General features: G+C 47.8%; 1 protein-coding gene across 3 annotated transcripts; it reads left to right on the top strand.

The window, feature by feature from the left end:
- The first annotated feature begins 475 nt into the window (after nt 1–475).
- On the top strand, nt 476–8,676 carry ARFRP1 (ADP-ribosylation factor related protein 1). Of its 3 annotated transcripts, XM_010009256.1 has the most exons (8): nt 476–505; nt 878–979; nt 1,324–1,411; nt 1,774–1,856; nt 2,324–2,405; nt 2,719–2,789; nt 7,037–7,137; nt 8,485–8,676. In XM_010009256.1, exons 2-8 carry the CDS (start codon nt 887–889, stop codon nt 8,570–8,572), a joined length of 606 nt encoding a protein of 201 aa, XP_010007558.1. In that variant the 5' UTR covers nt 476–505; nt 878–886; the 3' UTR covers nt 8,573–8,676. The 3 variants fall into 3 exon arrangements, with proteins under 3 accessions (XP_010007558.1, XP_010007555.1, XP_010007557.1); XM_010009253.1 differs by lacking the exon at nt 476–505 and having other exon boundaries at nt 868–979; XM_010009255.1 differs by lacking the exons at nt 476–505; nt 2,719–2,789; nt 8,485–8,676 and having other exon boundaries at nt 887–979; nt 7,037–7,056.
- The last annotated feature ends 11,985 nt before the right edge of the window (nt 8,677–20,661 follow it).

The following is a 20,661-nucleotide window of genomic DNA, read 5'->3' as shown; positions in this document are numbered from 1 at the left end:
TTCCCCTTCAGGGAACGGTGTTTGACTTCAAATTGCTTATTTCTCTGCGCCCTCGCTCGGAGACAGCTGCATCTCGAAGCCTTTGCCTTGAGGTTCCCTTTGTGTTTAAACAGAAAAGGTGGTGCAGTGTCGTGTGGGTCAGATGTAGCTTTTGGTTCCTGTGCTTCCTCCTGTGTGTTAGCAAACCTTGTCATAGAATCCTAGAATGGTTTGGGTTGGAAACCAAACTCCTCCAGCTCCAACCCCTGCCCCGGGCAGGGACACCTTCCACTAGAGCAGGTTGCTCCAAGCCCCTGTGTCCAACCTGGCCTTGAACACTGCCAGGGATGGGGCAGCCACAGCTTCTCTGGGCACCCTGTGCCACTGTTCGTGTCACTTTGACTCTTAGTCTTGTGCCTTTGGCTAATTCCCTTCCCTGCCTTGTCTTCATGGCACTGTAAGATGACAATACACTTGGATAGCGGATGCCATAACAGAAGTTAGTTGCTGGATAAGGCTTAAATTAAGACAAGTAGGAGGTTTTATGCACTTCTAAGATACGCTGCCTTCAGTTCAACCCTTGAAGATCCCGTGATACTGTTATATATAAGCTCTTGTTTAAGCCCAGAGGCAAACAGGGTAGTTCTCAAGTGAGGGTTGTGTTTGCAGTGGACACTGGGCACTACATGCAGAAAGAGGTGAAGCTCTTTGGAAGATAATCCCTCACTTGCATTTGAAGACTCAGTCTTGAGTTACACCATCTCCCTGGGTTTGCTGGAATATGACAGTTACTGATAAAAGAAAAACGTAGTTTATCTATCTGGTGTTGGGAAACATGTTGTGGAATGGGAGACTTTTGGGAATGATCTGTTTGTTAATGTTTCCTGGTACTTGTTGCAGGAGCAGGATGTATACCCTGCTGTCCGGGCTCTATAAATACATGTTCCAGAGGGATGAGTACTGCGTCCTAATCCTTGGTTTGGACAATGCTGGGAAAACTGTAAGTGCTGTTTATGACCAGTTGTGTGTGGGGCACATGGAAGTCCAAACATCCACCAGACAGGTCACTCTTCCTTCAGCTGTATTGTGAGTTATTTTAGTCATGTCACACCAAAGCAGCAACTTTACCCTTTTACTTAAACTTAGCATAAGCCTTGAAGGTTGTAGCTGGGGCTTTTCTAATCCCATAATCACCCGTGATCCCTTCTTTCCGTGCTAAAATTGGGAACTAGAAGAGTTTGTTCCAAGGTTAGGCACAGCAGTATCTGTTGGAGCTGGATTCTGCAGGTTTGGGTTGGGATTACCCCAATTTGAGACTAAATACTTTTCCTTACTCCTTTTCAGACCTTCCTTGAACAGACTAAAACTCGATTTAACAAGAACTACAAAGGGATGAGTCTGTCCAAAATCACAACCACTGTAGGCTTAAACAGTAAGTAAATCTCTTTGGAACTGCTTTGCTGCAGTTAGTCAAGAGCTTGTTCTTGATTGAAATGTTTAATAATTGACAAGGGCAAAATAGTTCCTGGGAGTAGAAATTGAATCCCCCAACTCTCTGTGTCTTTTGTAAGAGAATAACATCAGCTTTCTTAGCTTATGAGTTAAAAACCCTGAAGGCTTAAACCCCAAGTACTCCACTTCAGTGCTACACTCTGAGATCAAGCTAAATTTCCCTGGAGTGATTTGCTCCTCTGGAAGTTTGTTCTCCCCCACATTTCTTGGGGGGGTTTGCAGGTGTCTGTGCTTTAGAGAACACTTTTCATTTTCATTGGATTTTGTCTTCTTTCCCTGTAGTTGGTACTATTGATGTTGGCAAAACTCGGCTCATGTTCTGGGATCTGGGGGGACAGGAGGAGCTACAGTCTCTTTGGGACAAGGTGGGAGATGTATTTGTTTTCTCTTAGAAATGTTCTTGTCTCTTTTAGAGAAGTTCTTTTTTAGAAGCATTAGGATCATGTAGTAATGATGCAGCCTTCTTGGCAACCCTAATATTTAGCATCAATACTTTTCCAGAGATTCACCTGTATCTGGGCAAGATTAACAAGGATAATGCTTGATATTTGCATTAGTGTTTACAGACAGCACTTACCAACCAATACCTGAGGGTTGTGCCAGTAGAGATAAGGTTTTGGGGGGGACTGGTAAGCTTTTTCACCTGTTTACTTAGTACAAACAGAAAAAGAAGTGCTTTATGTGGGTCACCATTCCCTCCAGATGTGTACTGTGGAGGCTGCTGGCTCCAACTGATTGATCTCTTCCACGTGTATCAAAATTTCACCCCAGAAAATCAGGAAGAGGGACAAATGAGTGGATAGATGCACTAATGCCTGTGCTACCCTTGCAGTATTATGCTGAATCTCACGGTGTGATCTATGTTATTGACTCCACGGATGAGGAGAGGCTCTCAGAATCTAAAAGAGCTTTTGGTGAGTACATTGTGTTTTATCTGCACTGTGATTTCATGAAGTGCTGGGGCACAGGTCACCCATTGCTCTCACATTCATTCCTGTGTCCTTGAAGTAAAGCTGTGTGGGCAGTTGATGACACATCTGCAGTGCTTCTGCACTTTCTTGTTGAAGTCTGTCTTGTCTGTAACACAGGACTCACCTTTGTGGCCTATAATGACCTTGAAGGAGCCTCTTGCTTCCTTCCTAGGTCCAGATAGTCTGTGTCAAGCATTTGCACAACTTTATCTGCCAGAAGGGACTAAACCTCTGGTTTTGTGTCTGTGCTTTACAGAGAAGATGATTACCAGTGAAGCTCTGGAGGGGGTTCCCATTCTGGTGTTGGCCAACAAGCAGGATGTAGAGGTAAGGTTATTGCAGATTTACTTCTTAAGTGAGCAAATAAGCCTTAGAAAGGTGAGCTCTGCATTCATGTTAAATATGTTTCATGTTCCTGGGCTGATCCTGTGGCACTTTCCCACTGCTGGAAATAATGGCTTTGAATTTAGCTTTAACTGACTTTCTCCTCCAACCCTTTTCCAGTGGCATAAATGAGCTTACTACAGCTTACTCCATCTCAGCTGGTTTGAACTTCTTATGTAAGGATAACATAGCCTGTGTAGCTATGCTGGGTCTTTCTTGCACCATGATTTAGTATCTTGATACTGTTTTTTCCTGTTTATTCAGCAAAATGATTTTTAGTGCACTTTGTTTATGCTGCTCTGCTACTACCTGGGAACAGCCCAACAAATGCATGTGAAGCAATATAATCCCTTTCCCATAACCAGATAAGATCTGTTCAATGGAACATTCTGTTTGTCCCAGAGCATTCCATCAAAACCAGCAGTGAGTTCCAAGGAATACTTTTTCTCGACAGTGTAATTTGGATTCTTCGTAACATATCCAGAACTGCAAAACTCTTGCTTTGTGTTTGACGAGTTAGTGGCTGCCTAAGTGGCACATCCATGGCAGTCCTCACCTCCTCCGGCATGGAAAACAGGGAGCTTAGTGCTATATTCTCCTTGTTTTCCACCTCCTTTACACACATCGTACCTGGAATTCCAGTACTGCAGTTCGAGGGATTAGTCTCTAGATGGAGCCACAGACTTCCAGAGCCATTTGGAGCAGCAGCCCTGGCTGCCGTCACTTTCAAAGCACCTAAATGCATCCCGGGTACTTCCCCTGGCTTTACACCTCTCTCAGTGAATGTGCTTGTGGGAATACTTGAGAATTCCACAGAAACCGCTTTGGCTTTAAGGGAGGATTTGGTTGTGCTTCATGTGTGCAGCACAACAGATCTTTGTGTGATTGTAACATTATCTAGTCATAGAAATAGAAGAAGGGTAATTCCACTTAAAAGAGAGCATGAGATTGAGACACGGCTGCTGATTTATGCTCCTGACTTTGCTGTGATCACTGCTATGTCCTTTCTGTGTGATGCTCATATTTCCATGCACCACCAGAGCTTTACAGCAGGGAGCAGTCTGCACTCTTGCCTTTAGCTGTTGAGAAATACATTATATGCAGTGACCTGGAAAGCTGCTCCAATTTTCCTTATGGCTGTGTATGGATATTTTGGTAGGGCTGTACTGCAAACACCAGCACTTCTGGCACCCTGGCCAGACTAAAGAAAAATGAGAGAACAAGTGAACTTCATTTATGACTGGAAAGAGGTATTTGGAACAGACTTTCAAAAACTACAATTGAATCCCTTTAGAGACCAGCCCACAGATTTGGTGCCTTTATGCTGTCACAGAACTATGCCAAGAGATTATATATAAACTTTATGCAGTTGTAGGACTGTGCCAAGAGATTATAAACTGTATCGGTTGGTATAGTTTTGCTCTATATATTCAATAAATACTTAAATTGTATATTTAGAAGTCTACTCCTAGAGTATCATCTTGGATATGGACACAGAGCAGAGACGTCAATGCTATTAACAGATCATTAAGGGGACCATAGCTTATCTTTCAGTATTTGTTCAGGTTCACTTAAAGAAGGTTTAGAAACTAGGAGCCTGTTTCTCTCCCATTGATCTAGGAGAACTGAAGAAAGTTGGACATTACAAGATTAACACTGGTAGAGAGTTTTCTGCTCTGGATCTCCAGACACATAATTGTAGTGGGCAATTCTCACCAGCATCCCTCTGTGGATCATGATGAGGGAGGATAAGTGGTATCTTAACTTTGCTGGTATTTGCAGATGAGAGATGATAATTCATCATGATTTCATCTTTAAAGGCCAGCAGAAGACGTGTGGTGAAATACATCAGCAGCTTTACATCTGGCATGCATTTGTGTCTTTTTACAGTTTACATTCCTCACAGGAAGCTAACCAGAGTTCTGACTCTGTGCCTGAAATGCCTGAAATTGCATCAAGTGTAAGAATGTTTTGGCCATGATGATGCCTTGTAGAAAAGAATTCTGCTGTTAATGGGCACCATTGCTCCAGGGTAAAGTGCTTCTGCTCAGCACTGCCAGGCAGGAGTGGGCTTTGGCTGTATTTGGAGGTGAAATACAGTCATAGTTTGCATAGAACACCAAAATGGGGGTGTGGGGTGTGGTTGTACCAGGGGAATGCTCTGTGTTTAGCAGCAGCTTCAGAACTGGATCATTCTGTAGTTAATTAAAAGCCTGGGTCCCATGTGTTGTGGGAAGGAGTTTGGTTTGGTTTTTAAAGGACAGCTCTGTGGGGGAATTAAGTGCCCAATATATAATAGTTCTTGTGGAGTCCCTTTCAAGTCAGACAATGTCAGGTGTTTGGCTTAGCTGCTGCAGAAAAAGCTGCAAAATAAGCATGTATGTTTGCCATTTTAATGTGACTGCAGCTGTTTGGAGGTTTAGAGACGCTGTGTATTTGAGCACAATGAACTGTTAAAACTTGAGGATAGAATGGCTCATTTTGGAACACTGTTAATAGTGGAAAAACTGAGCAGAAAAAATAGGATATGAAAATAACTGGAGGTTGTGTGATGTCTTTGGGAAGAAGTTTTGCCTTCCTAATCTTAAAATACATCTTAGGAATGTAGTTTGGAATCTCCAGAATGTTGGGAAGCCTCCTCGTGTCTTTGGAAAATGAGAGGAGTCATGGTTGTAGCAGCATGTGTTTGAAGACTCAATAGTGCTGTCAAGTTTCCATACAGTTGTTAGGAAATAGCCCCTCTTCATGACTGCCAAGTTTCCAGCATAAATACCACAGCTTCCCTGTCCAATTAGTTTTGATTTAAATCAGCTTGAATTCAAACAAGATGAAGTTTTCATTTAAAATGGGCTTGTAAAAGATGGCACAGAACATAGGTCAGGCTGGTCAAAATGTGTATTAACCAGTTTTACCGAGGCTGTCCACCTTTCTGTTGTTCCTGTCTTAGTTCCATTCTGCTGGCTCTCGAGATGGCCAAAGAGCCTAGACTTCAGGTTTTATCCTGATGGGAGACCAAGCAGCAGCATTGTCTTTCCTGCAGTGGATTTGGCAAATGGATTCAGACTCTACAGTTCAGCCTTTTTTCCCCTGAAACAGTGGCTCCTGCTTTTCTGCAGGTGACTCCGGAGATGGAACCTTGCTGCTTGGTACCTTTCTAAGTGTGCTCTTACTGAATCTTAATTTGGGGTGCTGAACCCTTCATAAAAGGAACTTGGTCGTGCAGGCAGGTCAGTCCTGGCTACACTTTGCCTTCAAGAGCCTTCATGAAAAGATGGTTTATGGTGCATTCTTTTCGGGAAGTTGGATTTGCCCAGTCATGTGAGTTTCCTCTGGAATGTATGGTAGATACCATCAGCTGTGGATTTTATTGTTCTAATGGTGCAGTGTTTATGTGATCACAGAACCAGCTTCTCTGATTTGCTCTTGGTTTCTGTGGTTTCAGTTGAGAAACAAAACACATCTCTAAACAAACATTTTGTAATGTGGATGTGGAGGCAGGAAAGAGGGGAACTTGGAAGCCACAGCTGACATTTTCTCCCAAGCATGAGAAGTTCAGATGCTCCTCGTTGAGGTGATGGCTAATGTGCCTCATCCTCTGCTGTAAGAAAAGATTCCAGGGCATGGCTTCCCCTTAAAAACTAACCCAAGGCTTCTCTGAATTGATGCTTCAGTGGTGTTACTGTACTTCATCCGAGGGGAAAGAGACATTCCCCCAAAGCCAGGGATAGGTTGTGATTCAGCAACATTCTGCTGTAAGAGTGTGAATGGTGCAAAATCTCAGAGGCAAAACTCTTCCTGATGCAGATTCCTATGGAGAGCAATGGCTGGACAGCTTTGTGGGAGTTAGGGCAAGCCATGATTGTGCCAGAGGGTGAAAAGAGAAGTGATTAACCTGGATTAAACTGGGGGAAAAAATTGCTACAGCACCACTTTGCTATGGGAAATGTGGACTTGTCAAAGGCCTCAGAGATGGACAAGGTGAAAGAGGTGGGTTCTCCAGGCCGCTGGAGTTCTGAAACTGGTAGTTCCAGAAGGCTTTGTAAATAGGTGTCCTCTGGGAGTGGTTTGCCCTTACAGCATCGTGCCACCCTGACTGAAGCACAACTGTGGATGTGCTAGGATTCGTGTGGAGGAAAGATCACCATCTCTTGTAATGTAGAAAGCAAGCTGTTCTCTGGTTTCCCTTGCAGACTTGCCTGTCAATCCCTGACATCAAGACAGCATTTAGTGACTGCATTAACAAAATTGGGAAGAGAGACTGCCTGACCCAAGCCTGCTCTGCTCTTACTGGGTGAGTATGAGAACAGACGGGGTGCTGGTTGGCTGAGCAGCTGCAGGGAGTCACAGAAGCAGGGCAGTATATAGGATTTAATAGTCCCTGAGGGGGAGCTGTGCTTCCTTCCCAGCAGATACAGATCCTTGTTTGAGAACCTTGGACTTGCACAGGGTCAGTAACTTCATCTGTGAATCCCACATATGAAACACAATGAAAATACACTGCTGGCTGAGAGCAGCGACGTGGAGCTGCTGATTCTTGTCCTTTATCATCCCTTCGCTGTACACAGTAATCTTTGCAGTCATTGATTGCTGCAGCTCCTGGCTGTTGTGTAAGAAATCAGCTGGAAATACAGCTGTTTATGACACTGAGTAGTGTTCCACTGCTGCTGGTTTAATCATGCTCTTGCTTTTGGATTTCTTGGCGTGCAGATGAGCTTTGTTATGTAGATAATATTACAGTCTCCAGTAGTGCTCTTACACTGGGGATGCTTGTGGTTTAAGATACAGTGGCTAGAGCAGACCAACACTGGGGAGGCTGATTCTTCTTCAGCTGCTGCCATGACCTTGACCAACCCACTAGATTCTTGACATCTTGTCCTCACTGTTGCACATTGAGTCCTGTAATATTTTGGTTGCACTTTCAGTTCTTTGAGTGAAAAGTGCTATTTGGCGTAAGTCAAAAGTACTGGTCCAGATGGCCAGAAATTCTCCTGTCTGAATTGCTGCCTCTACTGAATCCAGAGCTTTCAGATGTCTTTGGGTTTTATCTGTATTAGTCTACAAGCTACTGCAAAGGATAAGAAAAGCTGCTTAAACCATGAGAAAAATCTGTCGTGTGCGTTGCTAAGACTCAAATGCCATTAAGCAGATGATAACCACAAGAACAATGGTTAAGCACTGACTGGAAGAGAAGTAATAGATAATAATCTTCTCCGGTGCAGCCTTTTCAGTTGTGGAGTTTGTACAAACACTTCTGTGTGGAATTCCCTTACAAAATTTCTGTCTGAGTCTGCACTAACATGAGCTGTGGAAGTCCTGGCTGGGAAGCTGTGCACAGCAGAGAGGTGCTCCCAGGTGGTTTGACGCTTGCTCATCCCAAGGTTTCCATGGACTTAATGACTAATTAAATGGGATATAAACTTGTACAGGCTCCAAAGTAAGGATGGAGTTGATACACTCATTAAAAGCAGTCAGCCTTCCACTGTTTGCGTGTGGGAGAAGCTAACATAGCACTGCCAATGAATAACTGCAGGGCAGAACCTTTTACTTGCTCTTGTGGGGGCTCAGGGGCTGTATGAGCCATGGTGTTGTTCTTAGTTGGTTGTTGCTGGTTTTAAATCTTGTCTCTTTATTTCCTTAGCAAAGGAGTGAACGAAGGAATCGAGTGGATGGTGAAGTGTGTGGTGAGGAACATTCACCGACCCCCAAGGAAGAAGGACATCACGTAAGAAGTTCCAAGTCAGTCAAGGAATGGACAGTCTTTTTCCACACAGTTTTGTGTTCCCTTTAAAGAAGGTGGTCCACTGGATTTCTATTACACCTGATTCTTTCCTAAATTTGGAGACATTCTCTTTCTGTGTCTAAAATACTTGAGCAAAGGATTCCAACTGGGTGGGGGGTGGGAATCTCTTACAATAAGTATTAAGTCATTGGCCTGAGAGCATAGACTGAGTAGCAATCTACACATTGCTGCACATGCAGAGGACTTAATTTTCTACTGTATTACTTTGTGATTCTTGATTTATTAGTCTAACAGGCTGGAGGCCAGTGAGATGAAGGAACTCCTGAGGGAACTGTGTAGGTGAATATGAAAGGGGAAGGAGAGCCTGGGGAATTGCTGTCCCTTCACACTGAGAAGATACCACGCTGTTCCAGCCCCAGGGTTGCTGTAGAGGGTGTTACTGGCCCTGTTATGCTGCTGTTTGTATAATGGGGAGGGACAGTGTTGATTCTAACTCCATTTTCAGTTGACATGTTGATTTGTAACTTTTACCTGTGGTAAATGCAGATATGGAAGCCAGAACTGCACAAGGGTGTGCTGTTTAAAATGGGTATTGTGAACAGGACACGAGCTCCAGAAGCACTGCCTTGCTTTGACTGCCAATCTCTCTCTTGTGCATTCTCCTTAATGATAAGAATAATTGGTATCTTCTGTAACTGGAATGAATTGAGGCCCACTCTGTGACCTAGGCTGAAAGCTGAACCTCTAGGCAGGGAGAAATCAGTATGCAATAAAGCTTCCTACTTCTTTGAACTTCTCTTGCTGAAACAACTGGTGTTTGGAAATAGTGGTACTTAGCCCTCTAGTTTCTTGCCATGCAAGAAAGAGCAGAAGGGCAGCTCTCAAAGTCAAATAGTGCTCACTTTTTATGTAGCCTACCCAGCTAGTCATTGTGCTGATGTATCACTAACATTTCCCCAAATATCCCTTCTTACATGTGTTTTTTACAGTGGTTTGGCAGTGGGTGAGTTACTCCTGGCCCTGGTTTGCTCACATTGCTAAGAGGACATTATTCAAGCTCTCTTTGAGCAAGTTAATAGTATTTATTTAGAGTCATGGCTTCTGTCAAAGAACTTTTCTGCTGAACTTTCTGCTAAATGTTCTGCATCTAACTCATTGCAGAATGTTTTAATAAGAGAACGTAATTCATTCCCTCCGATTTGGGTCAAGGAGTGAGGGCAGCTGGATTGTGGCATTGAGCACATCAAGTCAGTGGAAATAACTGAACTGGAAAGCAGGCTCTTACTCCTCAGCAATGCTAGGATAGGAGAAGGCTAGGCAAAAAGGGAGCTGAGGTATCAAATCCCTTTCCATTGCTTGTGTAACGCAGTACCCAAGGTTAAATATGAATGATGCCAATGTAAGTGCCATATCCCAGAAGAATTAGCCTGTTGTAAATCTAAGCAAGACACCAGAGGTGTCATTGGGCTCCTGTAGACCTGGTGAGTCGCCACCTCAGGAATCTTACACACTCTCTGAAGGCAGAGGATCCCTTGAAGACCACTCACCTACTGTAAGAGGTGGTGCCTTCTCCAGGTGCTGCATGTGATGGGCTGAGAGTTTGAAGTGCACAAAAGTACTGGACACCAGTGACTTCTCACTTGGCCATCTTGGAAAGCTCGAGTATCCTTGTGGTCCTGGCTCTTGTTTTGGTCTGCAGGGTTGATGCTAACAATTAAACTGAAGATGGAAAACAATGACTTTGTTTGAAAGACAAAACACTTAAGTCATTTGAAATGGCTGATTAATGGGACACCAGGGCTTTTCCAAGCTTCCCGCATATTCTTCTCAGATCTCTTCCTTTCCCTATTCCCTGGGAGACCAGGCAGGAAAAAACCAGTTTTGAGTTTGAGGCTTTAGCTGTTCTGCCAAGTATCTAGACACAAAGACTGCTTTGTGGCGCTTATCAGCGGGAGGTCTTAAAGCAAATTGTTCTGACTTCAGCATTCCAAGTTCTCAGCTGTGATACCTGAGTATGAGCCTGCTCTGATGTGCACAGAAAACTGGGGAGGATTTCTCTGAAACCAGCAGTGAAAAGTGTGGTCTCACTCAGTGTAGCTTCTAGAGCAATAACTGGTTACGTGATGGGGCACACACAGGCAGCTGCTTGGCTCCCAACGTCAGCTTGGGGAAAGAGCTTCACAATCAGGTTTTTCCACCACCACAGATACCTGATACTGTTGAAAGCTTTCCCAAGCGCTGGAGAAGGCAGCAGGTAAACAGGCCATTGCTGAATTGTTTTGGTGTGTCCTCTGTGCTGAATTATGACTGCAGTGAAGGAATCCAGCCGGATCAGGTGTGAGATAAGGACCGCACTGCGCAAGCACAGCCTGGGCTCGGATCTCTCTGAGCAGGTACCTTAAGCAGTTACTATATGGAGCATGAAGACAGTGGAGTGCTGCTAAGTCAGCACGGGGGTTTGGTTGCATCTGCTCTGTGTGGTTATAGATGGCTACACAAGGTCAGGACGGATTCCTCCTTCAGCTGGGTTTATTGCAGCTTCAGTCTCTACCTCTTGATGCCTCGATGCAGGTCAGTGGACCCAGCTGACATGGAAGAGCCTTCTCAAAAGGGATGGTAGTGCATCCACGGAAAAAGAATCCCACTGGGATAGCCAAAGGTAATATGCTGGTAGCTGATAACTATATTTTGATCAGTAATTTAATCAATAATTTATCATATTTTAGACTTGTGCTTTATTTAACCCCTTACAAGAAGCGCAGACTTCTTTTAAAGAGGCTTTTGTGTTGCAAGTGACCCCCCTGCAAGGCCTCCAGCCAAAGCAAGGATGCTTCTGAGTAGCTCAGATGTAATCAGGTTTTCAGATGTCTGATACATTTGAGACAGACACAATCTGCCCACGCCTGGGCAGAATGTTACAGCTGTTTGTTTCTCTGAAGAGGCACTTTATCTTCCCAAGGGGAAACAGCTTCATCACCTGGAGGTAGTAATCACTTTTTCCTTTAGCATGCTTTACAATGAGGTAAAGGGAAGTGGCTGATAATCCTGGTAGTTATTCTACTTACTTTATTTGAACATTGGCAGATTAACTTTCTCATACCTGTCTGGAATGTTCCTGCTGTGCGAACATCTGTTAGCAGTGGGGGAGGCAAGAGCATTCCTTAAAGACTTCTCATGCTTTTGGGTACTCTCTTGATCACTAGTGCCATTTACGTGGTGGTGATTTCCTCTTCATTTGGATCTATGGAAAGACACAGAATAATCAAGTTAGTTACACACTCCCTGCTGGTACTACCTAAACCCATCATCCCCACACAGGGTGATGTGTTCGCCTGGCTGCAGCAGCCTGATCAGTGTGGATGGGCCTGACTTGGCAGCCACCACAGCGTTGCCCACGCAGGAAGGAAAGTGGGTTCTGCCTCTTGCAGCTCTGCTCGTGCTCCTCAGCTTGTGCTGAAAGCAGCAGCACAGACCGAGTTTGCCTTCGGTCTCGGGACCACGTTCAGAGGCTGAAAGGAATTACTCCCGTGTGTGTTTGTCTGCAGGTTTCCCAGAAGCAGTTTGGACAAGAAGAGCAGGTGGGCTTGGCCCTGCCACGGGACAGGTTGTAGACTGGATGTTCTCTCAAAAATCCCTTTTGGCAGAGTTTTCTATTAAAGTCTGGCTCAAATCCATCTCCAGGGATGGATCAGAGGCAGTGGGGAGGTGGGATGAGCCTCTGCCTTCTGCCATGCTTTCGTTAGGACAAAGGATAATAGAGAAACCAGAGCAGGTGCTTTATCGCAGTGATTTTAGTCAAGTTGGAAATCCCACGTGAAACATTCCTGGTGTGTTTCACACATTGTTCCGTTGGCTGGACCTCAGCCATTTCCTGCAGCGTTGCCCTTTGTGCTCCTGATAACGCTCTCTGGTAAAACCAGCTTCCCTGACAACTGCTGGGGCTTTCCAGTAGTTTCTGTACACACACTTTGGCTTTTGGTATCCCAAACTACAAGGATACAGTCCCAGCTCTCCCACAGCTTAAATCCAGTCCCGAGCCTTCACCCATGGCACCCATTACCTCGGAAAGAAGGGCTGATCATACGTCTTCTGATGGAAGAAAACCAAATTGGTACGAAAAGCCATCAGAACCTCGTGTGGGAAAATGACAGGACTGGCACAGAAAGCTCGGACAGCACAGTATATGCAACACCACTGGGGGAAGAATGACCTAAATTCCTTCCATAAATGAGGTGCTCCTCAAGTGGAAACAAGAGGAGGAGGAACACTTGCAGGGAAGTACTTGGTTGTGGAAATCTGCCTGACGTTTGTTTCTAAGCACAAACAAAATCACTTTTTGGGGGTGGAATCTCCTCATTCTGTCTCGGTTGCACCGTCTTTCCTAAACCTGCTGATGCCACACCAAGTGTGAGCGTTGTTAGCAGCCTCTTCTCTTAAATGCCACCTTCCCACCTCCTTTTCCAAGGCTGTCTTTGCAGCCTTTCCCACAGTCCTGTTGCCACATGCTATCATCAAAAGTAGCTGTGAAGATGAGGCAGTAGATACCTTTGCTTAAGAGCTCACAGGATGAAGCATCCTTTCCTTGAAACAAACCCCTCACTGGATGAATATGTAGTAACCTTGACTAACACTAGTAACTCATGACTTCTGTATGTGCAAGTCCATAGATGGTATGTTCTTTCCACCAGCCACAAACAGTTATGCTCCCTCCATCCATTCCTCTCTCAGCTGCTTCAGCCACCATATAGCCATTATGGAAGCAGGCCCATGCCAAGGAGGACTCCAGGGCTTAAACCCTTGTTCCTCATGGACTGAATCACCTGCGGGATGTGAAGCATCTACACCCAGGGCTGGTACTCACTGCTTTGCTCAGGGCTTGCCCAGCAGCTGGAGAAGCAGCACAAAAAAGCTTCAGCATCTGGAGTGCATCCTTCAGCTGGACATGTGGAGGAACGGATCCAAACCCCTGCACGCGTGGCTCCAGTGCAGTCCCAAGACATCAGTATTCAGAATACACCATAAGCACTGCTCTGAGGAGAAACTAAATTCACTGTAGATTCACTGCAAAATTAAGTGTATCCTTAAATGCTTTCCTGAAACAGAAACCGACTGAGTTGTTTCTGTTGTGTTCCTATTTGTGATCAAAGCTCACTGCCAGGAACTCTGCTAGTTTTCAGAAGCCAAATAAGCTGATACCACCTGTAGGTTTCCTTCAGCACACTCAAAAAAGGGGGGTTCCGTAAGACAGTCATAAAGAGGAATAAGGAATTTGTTGTTCTCAGAAACTGGTGGTACAAAGGCACCTCCTCGCTGCCTGCCCCGCTCAACAGCAGCAAATGAAGGCACAGGCAGCCGCTGGCTTCACTCCCAGATTTTGCCAGGTTTTGTGACCAAAGCCCACTTAGAATTGCTTTTCCATCAGGGGACAACAATGACCTGTGAGATGCCAAGTGTTATTCCTGTAACCAAGGGTTATTCCTGCCCTGCTGAAAGACTTTGCTCCTCTGACACGAACAAGGCTTATTTTAACAGGAGTTAGTTGCAGTTGCACGTAATACCCACATGAATGGAACAGCAGCCTTTTAACAGAAGAGCTTTGCTTTGGAGGTGGAAGCAGGGGAAAGGACAAACGCTGAATCAAAAGCAAGTGATCCCACGCAGCCCCATGCTCTGCAAGGATTAAGCTCTCCCAAGCCTGCGCCCACACCCTCAGCGTGGTGGAAATTCTGACAGCTCATCTCCCTGCCACGAGGAGAGGCAGGATCACAGGACAGGCTTCACCACAGCCCGAGGAGCACCTCGTAACTGCCCCGTGAGTGCAAGTGCTGTGTCAGAGGGCCGGGGATCTCTGTAAACAAGAGGTGCTGAATCACAGCCTAGGTTGTTCCTGCACGATGTCCTGTCAGTGCACAACACACGAAACTGGGTGGAAGAAGAACTTGGGTTTGATCTTGTCAGAACTAAGCTGTTCTTTCAGGTTCAGAGTCATGAAGCAGGGAATGTACACTCCTTAACTTTCAGATTTCCTAATAAATACTCCTTGTCTTAACTTCTGGGAAGACCGAGAGAAGGCCAATAAATCACTTACCAAACTTCGCAGGAGGAGTTACAGAGAAATAGAAACCAGCATCGGGCTGTCTGCGTGATCTGACTGAGGCTGAACCACTTCATTGGAGTGTGGCCCTGAAGCCAAGCTGAGCTTTCCAAGCCCTTAGCTAGACCCTTACACTTCAAGGTTGAAAACAGCTTTAGATCCACACGCCTGAGGCTCCGCAGCAGCACCCAGCCCACCCAAAGCACATCCTCGCTGAGCTCACATCCATGGCTGGTAAGTTATAGAGTCATAGAACAGCTACGGTTGGAAAGGACCTTAAGATCATCTAGTTCCAACCTCCTACCACGCAAGTCGTCGTTCCCTGCACTTCCATAGAAAACTGATCCAGTCTCGCGGCTCCACTCCCTTGCATTACAGCTAAATCAGGGCACAGCTCGAGCTCCAGCAGCTGGGAGGGCCCCCGACTGAGCACTGAATGTGGCTGCTCCCAGTATATCGGCTGCTGGATGCTCTTCGTGAGTGGGGATAAGGGAGACGACACACAACAACCAGGGCCCGGATCCTCCTGCACATCCAGATGACACTACGAGGTCTCTGATTTCCAGCACTCCTCAGTCAGACACAAGCTGTTCCTGCCCTCTCCCTAAAGGTTGTGCAAGATGGAAAAAGGCATCGTTTTTAAAGGGTAAACAAGCAGCTGCTTTGGGAAAACTGTTTTGTATTAACCCAGATAATAATACCTAAACCACTTGTGGTTCTAAACTGTCCAGGGTTGTGTAAAGATACTATGGCGTAGTTACTGCAAACTTCCTGACCGTGTTTCCCAGAACCCTGATGCAAGATGAAGGGCATCAGAGGGTTTATCAATATACTCTGCTTTTATTCAAGCTCAGAGGCGGCAGTGCCCAGACTGAGCATCACGGGCCAAGTGCCTCGGGAGCAAACAAAGGCTGAGCAAATAGAAGAAACATGCTTCAGATACAACCCTGTTTGCTCTGTGCATTCCCATAAGGGACCTTTTAAGGCTCTGAGGGTAAACCCAAGCTCTTCTGTAAAGGGCAACTCTCCTCCCAGCACTTGCTTGGAAGCAAAGGCTGGAAATAAGCGGAGATTGCAGCGTTGAGCTCTGTAACCGCCACAGGAACCGGGTGCTACAGCACCGGCTGAGCACCTCTGCTGGGTCTGAAATACTCCCAGGTCACTGAATCGACTCAGGGAGGTGGGGGATGAAAGGTTCTGTCACCTCCCTCCTCCCACCTTACTCGACCTGTGACAAGTGGGACTTTGCAAGCTCATCACATTTCACAATGGGCAAAGAAGGGCCCCAGCCCAGGTAGTCAGGGAAAGGGGGGTGCATGACCCCCCCAGTTCACCCTGAGGCTGGATGGGCTCTGACGCAAGGACCCTTTGGCAACAGGGTCACCAGGCTGCCAAAGTGTTCTTTAATAGGAATAATATTGACAAACGAAACCATTTCCTTTTCAATAATGTTTTTCACCGGGGTTTCCACATCTTCATTAACAGGATTTATCGGTCAGATCCTGGGTTTGGCCAACATGAGGCAAAAAAGTCTCATTTCATTACGAGAAGTAGAAGTGATGAGGAGGTGGAGGTCCTCCCAGCTCTGGCCAGATGCACGTCAATGGTTACGAGCCACACTCAGCCCAGGAGCACTGTCCACCCCCTTACCTGGCACGTCGAGCTGACACCATCCCACTGCCTGGTCCTTGGCTCCCGGTTTCCCTGCATCCAGCCAGCCCAGGCTGGGAACTGGCCATGTCTGCTGTGCCTCTGGGTGCTCGCTGGGACATCCCACTCTCGGGAAGCTCCTCGAACACAGGAGGGAACAGAAATTACAGACTGAGAAGGGGAGGAAACAAGGGCAGGGGATGAGGGGAGATCCCATGGGAGGAAAAGCACCTCCCTGGTCCCATGTGCGTGGCCAAGGCTGGTGGCACCAGAGCCTGGCCATGGTGCTGTGAGAGGAGACCCACCGTGAGCAGAGCGACAGAGCCCATCGCCCCAGTGCAGCCACAGGCTCAGTGCTGGCACAGGGCAGGTCAGGGCCCCTCGGTCACTGCTTTCTGTAGGTACAGGGATTCAGCTGCTGCTGCTTCTGCTCATTTTGGGACTTCACCCCCTGAGAGCCCCGAGGGGCTCAGACAGAAACAAATTCATATGGAGACCTCCTGCAGCAAAGAAGGACTGGAAAGTTATAGCAGGGTGAGTGAAAGCTGGTGCTGCATCACAGCAGGTCAGGGTCCAACCCAGCACCACCAGTGCCACCACATGAGGTGGTGGTGGTTGCAGTGGCTTTGTCCTGAGCCCCACAGCACCCATTCCCCTGCCCGAGCCTTGGGTCCTCTCTCAGGTCACTGTCACCCCAGTCCAGCTGAGCACAGGGTGGTTTGCCCTGGGTGCTTCAGCTCCTCCTTTGAGACATTCTGACTTCCTCAGCCTCACCTCTGCCTCTCCGAAGGTGCCGGTGCTCTCCATCTGCAGCAGTGGCACCGCCTGAGCCCGGTCCCATTCTCGGGTCACTGCAGAAACAGCACATAGAGCAGGACAGGATGAGTCTGAGCGGGGAAATCCTGGACAAACAACACAGAGGATCACAGTCAGCAGAAGAAAAAACCTTACAGTTGGAGGACAAAGAGATTCCTGCTCAAAAGAAGGTAAAATTGGTGCTTTCCTGGAACAGCGATGGGTGAACTGAAACACGGTCAGTGTGTGTTACGCTCCTCGAGTGCCTGAGCGACACGTGAGGGCAGGGGGTGAAGAACCCCTGCGGGAGATACGGACACACAACAACCAATATGGTTAAATGCTGACCCTTTATTGAGCCCCAAGAGCTGTTTATAGAACCTTTCTAACTGGCCACACGAGCTCTGCACAATCCCAGTTGGCCTTAGCCAATGCACTAGTGCACGCACATAAATGCAGCTCATGATAAGCTTAAGCTTTCAGTACACGTGAAGGCATTATCAGCCCTAAAGTATGCAGAGTTTCTGTTACCTAACCGGGAGTTGTCTTGCTCAAGCCAGCTCCCTCATTCCACAGCTGCAAATATCCTTTAAATAACCTTATCACTAGGCCATGGTGCCTAAGTCAGACTCCTGCTATTGACATGAGTCCTGGATCGCTCGTGTGCCTGTTTTGTTCCAAATAGTCCTCCACAACCCCCCTCGTCCAAAACAAAACCAGGGGGAAATGTGCAGGCAGAGAGCGAATTTACCTGCCCTGTGCCAAGGCTGCAGCCCCAGGACCAAGCGGCCGGACCCTGCTCCAACGAGCAGGACTGAGTCTGCACCAGTCCCATCCCCTCCGCATCCCTTGAAAATTCCCTCTTTGGTTTCCTCCCGCAATCCCGGCTCCCCACTGGGTCAAGGCATGAGCCAGCTCTCTGTGACCTCACTGGGAAAACTCGCAGTGATTCCTGCAGCCCATGTTCATCACGTACCATGTTCACCACGTTCCACTCCCCGGCGCCAGCCCAGCACCTTCTCACCGCACTGAAGCATGTCCGAGCGGCTCCCGCGTGGATCGAGGCGGCTCCCACGGGAGGTTTGGTGGGATGGGGGGTCCTGACTCATCACACACCTGGCTGCAGCCACAGCACCGCGCCAGCCCGTGCCCAGGCGTCGCACGGTGCTTCGGCTGCGTTGGGTTGTTTCCTGCCCTGGTTTTAGCTGTTGAACAGCAGAGGGAAGCACGGCCCAGAGAGCGCCCGGGCTTTGCAAGCAGCGCCCTGGAAAATCATCCTCTGGGCACTAACTCTCCGGAGTCGTCCCTTGGAGAGCGCTACAGCCACATCTAAATGCCATCATGGACTTGTCCCTCAGCCACAGCTCATAAGGGAACCAGTCACTACAGTTACCAGGAAGCTGCCGACTGTTCCTCTTCTCCCTCCTGGCTTTGGAAACTTCACTGTAAACCAAAAGGGGCTTTTATCCTCTTCACCTTTTCAACTGATTCATCTTATGATCCCCCCGAGGTCGGTCTGTGGCCGCCTGCTGTGGTCCGGGTGGGAGCTGGTGGGGAATTGCTGCACCCCAGGGTACCCCTGCAGGCTTTTCCAGCAAAGCCTCTTTCCTGGAAGCCGAGCAGGATGCTCGTGCTGGGGGTTTGGATGCTCTTACAAAGGTCAATATTTACAAGGGAGATCCCCTGCTGCCACACTGGCTGCGGGGCCGCACAAGGAGAAACCTTACTGTGCAGAGATTCCCACCAACGCAGCATGAGGGGGTCTGGGCTGGGAGGAGACTGTGGATAATGGGAGCGGGAAGACCTGGAGAGGGGTCTGGCAGTGCCGACAAGGAGCCTGCAGCCAGCACCGGTGCCCAGAACACCACCAGCCTGGAAAGCTCCCAAAGGGCTGCTCCAACCTGCCTGTGCTGGGTCTTCCAGCACCAGCACCCAGCACCCAGCGCACGCACTGAGCCAGGTCAAAGCAGAGCAAGGGAGCGGCTGCAGCTCCTTGGAGTAAAGCAGCTCAGCTGGGCAGAGGTGGGATGTGCTGGTAGCTGAGCACCAGAAAGCGGGGTGAGGGTCCCCTTGTGCAGCTTCCTTTGTGGGGTTTCAGGGCCAGGCTTAACACAGCTGCGAGGGGGTTCCGGGATCAGTCCTGGCTCAAGGCAGAGGTGGGAACAAGGGGTCCCCTCTGCTGCTTTTCAGCCTTTTGCTTCTCTGTGCCTTGGGTGGACCGAGCCAGGACAGTGTCAGGATCCCTGCACTGCTCCAGCCCCAGAGCCCAAAACCAGGGAGAGACTATTGCCAGCCTGGGATCCCCAGATCCCGCCTGCAGCACAGAGCAAACAGACATCCCAGCACTCCAGAGCTCTGGAGCAGCGAGGATGCTGCCCCGGGGTCAGCCCCATTCATCCAGCCTGCAATGGATGAACAGCTCTTTGCAGCAGGAAGAGCCTGGGCCGTGTCTGTGGGCAGCAAGGGGAGGTTAAAACCCCTCTTGTGCTCAGTTATGTCAGTCTTCCTCTCAGGGGGGAAGCGTGGGGCACTTCCACACAGCACGTGTTTCAGAGGGCTTTAAACAGCTCCTAATGGGGAAAAAAACCTCTTTCAAACCACAAACTATTCCTGGCAGCTACTCAGCTGAAAAAGAGCTATTAAAAACCAGCCAAGCCCATTCCAGGCAGCAGCTGGAAGTGCTCTCTTATCATTGCTACAGGCTGGGAAAGGCTCGAGAGCCTCACCAAGGGTGACTTCCCTGAGCGACTTCCACAAGGCATAAAAAGCCCTGTCTGCAGTCGGCACCAGCGCCCAGGGCACAGGTCTCGGCTGACTAAGCACCTCTTCTACTTGCTGCAGGGTCTGGGGCAGAGCTGGGGCTCAGGGTGACACACTTGGGTTGCCACTGGTGGCAAATCCCAGCACAGTCAGGCTACATCCCGCTCCTCTGCAGCCACACTGAGGCTGATGTCGTGGTGATGTGGGTGCTGGTGTCGTGGTGAGGGTTGTGGGGTGAAGCACATGCAGGGAGCGGGCAAGGGTAAGTGGAGACAGAAGATCGTGGGTCTGGGACATGCAACAGCATTTTTGTCCTCCAAATGAGACTAGGAAAGGACTCTGGTGACAGAGAATTGTATAATAAAATAACTTCTTTGGTTTGTTTCTTCAGAAAACATCTAAACATGGTTTTGTTGGGGTTTTTTTCGTTCTAAACGTTCAACTCTTTAGAAGAAATGGTATAAAACCAGGTAGTTTAGAAATAACTACAACCAGCTACACCAGGGACTTCAGGAGCATCCTACACCCAACGTGCCTCAGCAGCAAACTCCCTTCTCAAAACAAGAGCGTGACAAACACACACAAGTGAATCCTCTGTGGGAAAACCTCTTAAATAACTAAAAATCCCCCGACAAAACCAGACCCCCTGTTTAAAACGAAGCCAGGCAGGTTTCTAGCTGGGTTCTTCCCCAGAACAAATGATCCCGGCCACAAGTTTCTCTTCTGATGAAGCGTTGACCCTTGCTGAGTGCTGGAAAATCCATGGCCAGCACCCA

Source organism: Nestor notabilis, unplaced genomic scaffold, assembly GCF_000696875.1.
Source record: "Nestor notabilis isolate BGI_N333 unplaced genomic scaffold, ASM69687v1 scaffold26742, whole genome shotgun sequence".
NCBI classification, from domain to species: domain Eukaryota; kingdom Metazoa; phylum Chordata; class Aves; order Psittaciformes; family Psittacidae; genus Nestor; species Nestor notabilis.
The sequence above is the reverse complement of the archived record's forward strand: the minus strand, read 5'-3'. Positions and strand labels throughout refer to the sequence as shown.

Excerpts from the sequence above, each read along its gene's own strand:
- ARFRP1 (XM_010009256.1), top strand. The coding sequence starts at position 887 with ATGTATACCCTGCTGTCCGGGCTCTATAAATACATGTTCCAGAGGGAT. Across the intron at positions 1,412-1,773 it reads AACCACTGTAGGCTTAAACA|TTGGTACTATTGATGTTGGC; the intron begins GTAAGTAAATCT and ends CTTTCCCTGTAG. Across the intron at positions 7,138-8,484 it reads GCCTGCTCTGCTCTTACTGG|CAAAGGAGTGAACGAAGGAA; the intron begins GTGAGTATGAGA and ends TTATTTCCTTAG.